The sequence below is a fragment of the Orycteropus afer genome, unplaced genomic scaffold (assembly GCF_000298275.1).
Source record: "Orycteropus afer afer isolate SDZICR_OR568_19922 unplaced genomic scaffold, OryAfe1.0 scaffold00015, whole genome shotgun sequence".
Classification (NCBI taxonomy): Eukaryota; Metazoa; Chordata; class Mammalia; order Tubulidentata; family Orycteropodidae; genus Orycteropus; species Orycteropus afer.
The window spans coordinates 1,398,399-1,408,805 of NW_006921602.1; the positions used below are offsets into that span (position 1 = coordinate 1,398,399).

At 36.2% G+C, this 10,407-nt stretch overlaps 1 protein-coding gene across 1 annotated transcript in view; it reads left to right on the forward strand.

Moving 5' to 3' along the window:
• MYO9A (myosin IXA) overlaps positions 1-10,407 on the forward strand; it is a 441,307-nt gene that overhangs the window by 181,896 nt on the left and 249,004 nt on the right. The window contains exon 13 of the mRNA XM_042783070.1: positions 6,555-6,750. Coding sequence (XP_042639004.1) covers positions 6,555-6,750 — 196 coding nt within the window. The remainder of the gene's footprint in view (positions 1-6,554; positions 6,751-10,407) is intronic.

Consider the following 10,407-nt stretch of genomic DNA (forward strand, 5'->3'; position numbering starts at 1 on the left):
CATTAACTTAAGTCCACTGTAAGTCCCAAGGTCGGCAGAGCATAGCAGGCTGCTGAGCAATGACACGGCTACATGCAGGGTCCAAGTGTGTCATAGGCTCGAGACCATTCTCAAAGCTTCTCCTTAAATACAGGAAGCAGACCTCATCTCAAAGGCAGCTACTCAGCTGTTTGTGGTAGATCCCACCATGGAGTTGATTGCCAGTCTCATCATGTGGAATAACTACCACCAGCTGCCCAGCCACTCAACCAGGCCTAGCCAAGTTGACATACAAACATAACAATCACAGAAGTGTTTTTATTGGTTTCCTCCTACAGACAAACCTGATGTTATCAATCCTAAGAGCCTTTGTTATATCCAAAAGAATAGTGTCTGTCTGTCTCAGACCTGCTAGTTCAAACTCGTTTTTGTCAGATTACTTCTCTTAGATTCATGAGGCCTGACAGGCTTCATGTCTCTATGCGCCATTAGGTATGCATGAGCCTGTGCACTCCTAATGAGTGTAGTGGAACTCCTAACCCCTATGGAGGGAATCTTCATAATTTTGTCCATTTGTTTGTAATTGATGAGTCTGTTACCCTTTACCACTTGATGTTTTAGCCTACCATTTAAGACATTTAATTTCCCAGGCAAGGCAGTGAAGATATGGAGTTAGTGGAGTAATATGTTTTTTCCTGGGTTTTGAAGTGAGTGTCAAATTAAGATCACTTTTGCATTCATCCAGTTATTCTCGAAGTGTTCACTGAACAAAACTATTGGGAATGACAATGGTAGCCATCATCCTGACTCTCTATATACATATAAATATATACATCATATGCATACATATTTATGTATGTATGTATGTGTGAGTGTATTTACATATGCATGCCACATGTATACACGCACACACAAATGAAAATGAAGCTCTCTGCTATAAATAAAAGAATGAATTCTATGAGGCAAAATTGTGAGATAGTAGATAGATCTATTTTTAATTAGTGGCTAGTGCAATAAAACACCTTTCTGAAAAATTTAAATTTTAAGAGATGGCCTGAAGTAAGTAGTAACTTGGTGAGGAGTTGGGATGGTGAATATTACAAGTCATGAGGTAGGGGAGATTTAATCTTTTGAAATAATTGAAAACAGGCTGCTGTTGTTGGAGTGTAGAGAGCAAGAGAGATAGTGGCATGAAATGAATTCAGGGAATGGACAGTGGGTCGGTTAGGGCTTCTAGGCCAAGTTAAAAGAGTTTGGTTTTTGTTGAAATTACTTTGGGGTATCGTGAAAAGAATTGAAGGAAGGAATGTGATGTATGTTTTTAAAACATTGCTTTGGTCATTTTGAGTAGAAGAGATAGCAGAGAGTAAGAGTGGAAGCTGGGTGATCAGGCAGGTAGCTTTTTTAATAGTTGTGGTGCAATGTTAAGGTAAACTGAACCAGAAGGTGTTAGTAGTAATGGGAAGATTCAGATGAAAATGAAATCTATTTTGGAAGTAAAGACTTTATTGATGGATTCTAGGTGAATAAGTGACTTATTGTAGATGAGTAAATTAGAGATATATATTATTCCTGAGATAGAAAGATGGGGAAAGAGCAGGCTTTAGAAAAATATTGAGAATATATATATATATATATATATTTTTAAACTTAAGCTATAAAATCATAAGGTACATAAAGTTTACAAATTCAAGTATAGATTTTCTTCACGCTCCTTTCCAGCTTATTCTTCCCTCAGAAGTAAGCACTACCCTGACTTTTATCATCTGTAACTAGTTTTGCTTGTTGCTAAGTGTCAGATAAATGAAATCATAGAGTGTATACACTTGTGTGTGTGAGATTCATCCATGTTGTGGTGCTAATCAGATAGATTGAAAGTAAAAGGATACATTGTATAAACTCTAATCAAAAGAAATCTGGTAAAATTATATTATTATCAGATGAAGTAGACTTTTAAGACAAAAAGTATCATTCTAGATAAAGAGGAACATTTCATAATGAAAGAAGAAATCAGTTCTGCAGGTAGATATAACCATCTAATGTATACCTACATTAGGTATAAACATCTAGTGTATACCTAATGACAGGGATTCACAGTATATGAAACAAAATGACAGCAAAAGTAGAACTAGACAAGTTCACAATCATAGTTCAACACAGGTCTCTCAGAAACTAACAGAATATGCTGACACAGAATCAGTAAAAATATGAAAAAGTTGTATAACACTATTAAACAACTGACCAATGTGACATTGTGACAATGTGACAAGGTGAATTTTTTGAGCACATTTTGATAACACATTTGACAGCTATTATGACATGGATAAATGCATTTAAAACACAGTTTACCAAAACTTTAGAAAAAATAGGAAAATCTGAAAATCCTATGTCTATTAAATAATTTGAATTAATTATTTAAAAGTTTTCCATGAACAAAATTTCAGGCCCACATGCTTTCACTAGAGAATGCTTTCTAGACATATAAGTAAGAATTAATTACACATTTTCTTTCAAGTTATATAAATGGATTTAAGACATAAGAGAAATCTGAGCTGGGAATACACATTTGATCCTTATCATGTAATGTTTAAAACACAGATATAGTTGAGATCGTGATGTAAGAGGATTGAGTGAAAAAACTAAGAATGCTAAGAATTTCCAATATGAAACTAGCAATGGGGACTGAAAACTGTAAACTCTTGTTTACACAAGAGGTAAGTAGTAAACCTCAAAAGCATACAGACAACAAAGATGAACCCTTTTGTACGTATAGTACGGCGTTGTCAGTGAAGGCAAAAATAGGCATACGGATGGATAGATGGGTGGACAGGCTGAACTATCAGGTATGTCTATGAAGTGGGGCGTGTACCCAAGAACATATATAGGTTTGGCAGACAACGGTCCTATAAGTTTATGTGTATGATCTGAATTCCCAGGTGTATGGTAGGGTTGACAAGGGGCAAGGTTGCAGTTACTGCTTGGTCACAGCCAGCTACCAAGAGGGACTGAGTAGTTGAACCTGTGGGCCCAGGACCATAGTTGCAGAGGACATCAAGCTCAATTGACATAACATACTACACAAAACATTGTTCCACCTCCTACTTTGGCAAGTAGTGACTGGGATCTTAAAAGCTTGCAAGCTGCCAGCTAGATGCAACAATGGGCCTCTCCTCATCCAGAGCAAAGAAGAATGAAGAAAATAAAAAATTCATGGAAACAATTAGTCCTAGTGACTGGTACACCATCCAATCTACAGCTTATACGACTATGAGACCAGAAGAACTAGATGGTGCCTGGCTACTACTGTCAACCATGTGGAAGTGGATCTTTGTAGGAGATCCTGGATAGAGAGGGAGAACAATGTGGAACAAAACTCAATCATTTGGAGAAAAAAAAGGGGGGGACCAAGTTTGCTGGTCCCATAGAGCCTGGTGGAACCACTGAGACTATGGCCCCTAGCTGCCCTTCAGGTCTGGAATTGAACCCACGCCTGTGGCTTCCAGCCAAACAATAGACAGGCATATGAGTTGAACATTTACCTGAGGTAGATATGCTCCTTGGAGAGAACAATCATGGGAGAAAGAAGGGCTGCTTATGCACAGGGAGACAGCTCAGGGGGCAGGAGTGCATGGAGGGATGGACACAGGGAAGAGGTAACTATCGGAAGGAAGTAGGAGGGGAGATGTTGCATTGTGGTAAATTGTGGCCAATGTCATGAGACAAAATATATGTGAACTGCTGTATGGAAAGTGAATTTGCTCTCTAAATTTACATCCAGATCACAATTAAAAAAAAAAAAAAGCACATTAAAGAAAATAGAAGAGGAGTTTTAATAAGAATGATGTGGTCATTTATATCAAATGTACTGAGAAATTTAGTAATATGAGGACAGAGAAAATACCATTTGATTTGAAAAATGAAGATCATTCATTGGTCACTATCAACACTTGACAGGTATGGAAAATAATTCTAGAATTTTAGATTGGTACAGTGTAGTTAGTGATTAATAGGTGTGATCTTCTGAGTAGGGCAGATTGATGTTACAGTTCCTGGGTTGGTACTTACTGTTTGATGTTTGGCAAACTACTTATCTCTCTTTATTTATCAGTATGAATGTGTTTGAATCCCTCTTTTCATTCTTTGAATGAAATAAGTAAAGTACTTACTGCCTGACTCCTTGTCTTCCCTTAGTAGGTATTACCTGGTGATAGTAGTGGGTGGTAGTGATGTGGATTTGAAAACCCTTACTCCGTTTTACCAACTTTCTTTTATAATATGCACTCTTGCTGAAAGTATATTTCAGTACAAGTCAGAGAGCAAGGCTCTTGGTTTGTTTGCCCCTTTCCCTTCTTCTCAGTCACAGGAGAATAAGGAAAAATTAGGAGAGGAAATGGGATGAATCTAACCTGCATGAGGGTAAATGAGCTCATACTAGACAATACTCCTGATGTAATTGGAGTTAGAAGCATTCTTTGAAGCTGCTCCAACTTGGAGTGACGTACTCACCAAGTTATTATGTTTTCCGTTTTGGTAAGTGGTTGTAGTTGTAAGATTACAGACAAACGCCTAGACTCTACATATTAGTCTTGGACTTTCTTTCAAAGTGTAAGCTTCTTGCCCTTCTCGTCTTTCCTTGGAACATTTTAACTTACTTTGTTATTTTCTCTCTCTCTGCGCCATATTCTGTGGCAGATGGTTATTACTGCATATTTTCACCAAAATGAAAAACTAAGTCCACTGCTGTCAAGTAGATTCTGACTCATAGACACCTCAGTTGGGTTTCCAAGGCAGTAAATCTTTATGGAAGTAGATCGCCCATCTTCCTTACACATATTTACAGTCCTTAGATAATCTTATCTAGTCCAGGAGCTTTAAAAATCTATATGCTGTTGATAACAAGTATATTTTCTAGGACTTCAAACTCATATATCTGGCTGTCCACTTGATGTTTATCTGCAGACACAGTATAGTGATTATGAATATGTTTGAATCCCTCCTTTTATTTATTGAATGATATTCTGCTTATTTATTGAATGATATGGGACAAGTTATATAACCTTTCTGTATTCAGTTTCCTCATCTCTAAAAATGGTAATAATATCTACCTCAAGGAGTTGTTTGAGGATAAAATGAGATAACACATATAAACTACATAAAAGAGCGCCAGGTACATAGTAACCTCTCAATATTATCTGTTATTAATATCCTCACCTTCTCAAATATCACAAGGACAAAGCTGATTTTTTTTTTTTAAAGTATAATTTCTTTCCTCCCCTCCCCCCCAGGTTAGTTTTTCTTCAGCCTTTATGGACTCAAATCTTCACATGGGCTTTGGTGAAGGGTGTGGGGCAACACGTGCAGGTCTAAGTTAGGATGGGGTAGTCTGTCCTTCTGCCCATAGGAGAACAATTTCTGATCACCTTGCTGTGAATGTCACAACTCACACAATAATGTAGTTTCGTGTACGGCTTGGAAGGTGCATATCCATTGAAGACACTCACTTCAGAAAGGGTTATGGCTCTTCTGTGTTTCAAATTATGAATTTCTTAATGGCCTTGTACTTGGACATGCAGCAAGCACAGTTCTTGCAGAGAATAGGCTGCACATGGCTACATCCCTTTTTGACACAGCCATTGTTCCTCCTTTTCTTTGTCAACTTGGAAGGAAGGAGCTGAGAGAGCCAAAGCTGATCTTTTAAGCCCTACTTCTCATTCCCAAACTTGTTCATGTTCTAGTCTTCTCCATATCAGCAAATGGCACTTTTAGTTACATAGAAAATATAGATGATAGCCTGATTATCTCTCACTCTCTTACCATCCCCCAATCTATCAACAAGTCCTTTTTTCTTTACCTTCAAAACATATTCCAAATATGACAACTGCTCTCCCTCTCCACTGCTACCATCCACTTAGTCCAGGTCATTATCAGCCCTTATCTGGAATATTGCAATCACTGATCCCCCTTTTTTTTTTCATTCTTTCTCTCCACAGCAACCAGTATTTATTATAAAACACCAGTTGGCTCATGTCATTTCCCTTTCGGTGACTTTCTTTTCCACTGTATATGATCTAACTCCTTGCTCAGACTTACAGAGCGTAAACATGCTTATTTATTTGCCTAATATTCTGCTACTCTCACCTTTGCCCACTATATTTCATCCCCTAGTCTTAATGCTTTTCTGTTAATTTGTCCAAGTCATTAACACTGTAAGATCTTTGTAGGAGGTGGTTCTTTTGCTTGGAATGCTCTTCTCATCTTCTTATGACTGGCTTCTTTTTATTTTTCAACTCTCTTATCACTTTATGTGATATTCTTTCAGAGAGGCTTTCACTGACCTACATTTTAACAAGGTGCAATACAATTGTGGAATATTCATTCTACTTTGTGTGTTTTATAGAATTCAGGAGTTATAGAATTGGCTGGGACTTTGTAGAAGATACTTAGACCAGTTAGCTACCCAGAATAGAAATCATTTCTGTAGTTTTTATTCAACCACCACTCACACATGTCACAATCTTCTTGGTTTCAGTACTTAAAATAAAGAAATAAATAACACTGGTACTCTTTTCATGTAGGATTTCCGGGAAAAAAATACAGATCATATGCGTCCAGATATTGTAGCTCTTCTGAGAAGTAGCAAGAATGCATTTATATCTGGGATGATTGGAATTGATCCAGTAGCTGTTTTCCGGTGGGCAGTTCTCCGCGCTTTCTTCAGAGCCATGGTTGCTTTCAGGGAAGCTGGAAAAAAACACATTCAAAGAAAAACTGGTAAGCAGTAGATATAAATATTCAACTATATTTTATTTAAAAAATTTTTTTACCTCTCTACTCCTCTATATACCAAGTCATCATAATAATTTTATTCTTTTTTGTTTTCTTTCCATAATCTATTATCATGTTTCCTATCTCATGAGTTGACTGAACTTTATGTGGTTACGTAGATCTGTGGAGTGTATGTGTATGTATATGTTAGTTCTTAGGATAATTAAGTGTAAAGCGCCTGGTATTTAGTAGGTGCTTAGTAAGTCATTGCTGTGATTTTTTAAAACAAAAAGTAAAGTGATAATTGATCATTTAATGACTTAGAATTTAATCTCTATACCGCCTCCATTTTATTCTTATGCCATAATTTTTATTGCAAATGGAGCATAATTTAATGGGAAAGCATAAATCAGGAGACAGAACAAATGGGATAAGAATAGTTCAGTACAGTGGAAAGAACCTTGCTTCTGTAATCCATCAGGTGTCATCTCTTCCCTTGACTGATTTTGTAACTATGTGCAGTTTTTCTTGTCTGTAGAAGGAGGTTAATTCCTTTATAAAAATTATGAGTATGAAAGACAGACAAAATATGTAAAGCATCTATCATGAAATATTTGTTTTTTTCTAAACTCAGTTCACTGGGTTTTATATTGAAATTTGGGAATGAGTAAAGCAGGATACAATTTCTATGTACTTTCTTTTGAATTATTAAATACATCCTTTTACATTCTGTGGGAGAGCATTTTCATAAGTACTTGTGGACAACTGGAAACCATATTGTTGCTTACTGCAGCTCTAGCCTTAGAGAGACCATTGTTGCATCATGAGAATTTTCTGACAAATAATCACTTAAACTCAAATTTTCTGCTCAGAGAAGCTTGAGATTTGCCCCTTTAGCAGAAGTATGTTAGACCATACTTGTCTTTTTAGCACTTTCAGACTTAAATGTATGGTTTTATAGCATATGAATTTGGAGTAAAACTTTAAATTCAGCTTTTTTAATATTTGAAATGAATAAATGTATTTGGAAGATTATATTTCTAAAACAAGAGGCAAAAGTAATCAGACTTTTTTTTTTTTTTTCAGATTATAATGTGTGAGAATGGCTCTGTAGATAGGGAGAAATACAGTTTTTTTGAAAGGCATAAATGTTACCTCAAACCTGCTTTGCATTTTAAAACTGATTTCTAAGAGATAATCTTTCCCAAAAGCTTTAAGGAAAGTTTTTTCCTTGAAGATGTTTTGTTATTTATTACAATAGACTTTTAATAAACAAAACTGGTCAAAATTGGTAAAAGTAGCCTCCTAAGATGTAACTAAGAGAAAAAGCTTTTCTTACATTTACTCTTAAATATGTTACCATCTGCAAAGCTTATTCACAGTGTCTTTATGTTCATTTGGGATTTAAAGTCTATTATTTGTGAAAGCTAATTGTTGATACCTATTAATATCAGTTTGCCCAATGACATGCAGTGCTATTAGTGACGCATCTGGTTCATTTTTAGCTGTCATAGAATTTCTGAATAATAAAATTCTTTTTAAAAACACTTTTGTTAAGAAGGTGGGGACCAGGTTTGCTGGTCGAATAGAGCTTGGTGGAACCACTGAGACTATGGCCCCTAGCTGCCCTTCAGGTCTGGAATTGAACCCACACCTGTGGTTTCCAGCCAAACAAAGTACAGGCATGTGAGTTAAACATTTACCTCAAGTAGACACACACCCTGGAGAGAACAATCATGGGAGAAGTAAGGGCTGCTTATGCACAGGGAGACAGCTCAGGGTACAGAAGAGTATGAAGGGATGGACACTGGGAAGAGGTAACTATGGAGAGGAAGTGGGAGGGGAGCTGTTGCATTGTGCTAAATTGTGGTCAATGATATGAGACAAAGTATATGTGAACTGCTGTAGGAAAAGTGAATTTACTCTGTAAATCTTCACCCAAATCAAAATAAAATTAAAAAAAAAAAAAGAGGGGGAAAAAAAAAAAAAACTCTTTTGTTTTAGAATGTGCATGCAGAAAAGTTTCCACAACAAAAATATATAGCTTAGTGAATTATCCACAAAGTTAAAACATTTCCTGGAACTATCACCTAGGCTAAAAAAATAAAAGCATTACCAACATTCCAGAAGTCCCTCTTGTATAAACTTTTTAAATTTAACTTTTTATAAAGGAAATGAAAAACTGTGGTCCTTTTGCATTTTGAGACGGTGACTGAGCAGATTTTTTTCAGTAAGAAATTAATATATTCGTGTTAATGGCAGTGTTCATTATTGCTTCTTCCACAAAACTCCTTACCTAGTACTGTTTTCTTGGTAGGTTGAAGATAAAAGGATGATATAATATTAGAATATGGTATCATTGTAAAATAAAAACTAACAAACTGTGAAAGTAGATTAAGTAGTCAGTAAGGAACTTTTGTAATACTACAAATAATATGCAGAAATATCAAGGTGAAACAGCAATTGGAGATTATTTAGGCAGAAGCAGAAAATATGAAGTCATAGAGTGACCTTTTCTAGACCTTGAATGAACAGAAGAGATCAAAGATAGTATTTCTAATGAAGAAAGAAGATGTAGACCTGCAGAACTCTGTTGTATATTTACTTTCTTTAAGAGTTTATTTATAAAAATTTTCAATGGACTCCTTCCTAATTGTCGAGAAGTACTCTGACAGTGAACAAATTAGAAACTGGATTTCCTTAAGGAATTCTATGACATTCTTCATCTCTTTGTCAAGCTAACTGAGCACAATTGAGAATATAAAATTAAACCTACTTTTTACTATTATACAAGGAACTCTGGTGGCACTGTGGTTAAAGCATTGGGCTTCTAACCAAAAGGTTGTCAGTTCGAAACCACTAGCTGCTCTGTGGGAGAAAGATGAGTCAGTTTGCTTCTGTAAAGATATACAGCCTTGGAAATCTCATGGGGCAGTTCTTTTTTTATCCTATAGTGTTGTAAATGCTTTAGTGGCAGTGAGGTTTTTTTTTTTTGGTTGGGTTGTTATTTGTCAGAAACAATCAGAAACAAAGTTGAATTAGTTGAGGCAGTAGATAAATGAGAAAACCATAGGCCAACCAAAAAGTTCAAAAGGAAAAGCAGGAGAATGAGATCTTCACAGGGACTTTGTAAAGCTTTGATATATTCCTGGGAATCTAAAAGGCTCTGCACATGCATAGGGCTGTGGACAATCAGGATCCTCTAATGAACCCTGGTCTTGCAACCTGTTGTATTAAACTAGTTTAGAAAGGTTGAGATTATTCATCTCTGATGCCAAATGTATGGTGGATAATACATCCCACACCACATGCCAACTGTGCCCTGTAGAAATCTCAGCTTCTCTTCCCTGGTCAGTCTAGACTTCAGTTGCTAGCACAGCCTTTCCTCTCTCAAACCTAAGGCTAGGTTAGTGGGTATAGGCCCCTTGTCTTTTTTTAGGTCAGATAATCTGTTGGAATGACCTGGAAATTCCACAAAAAGGGTTTTCTTTAATCTAGTACAAAAAAAAAAAAAAAAAAAAAAAACAGGACGAGGGAGGTCCACAGAAATCTTGGTGCAGAGCTTCCTTTTCTCCTTTGCAGAAGTCTGCTTAGATGTCACTTCCTGAAGGAAGCTATATTACTGCAGATACATTTGGATATAAGTAGCATAAATGGCAGTAA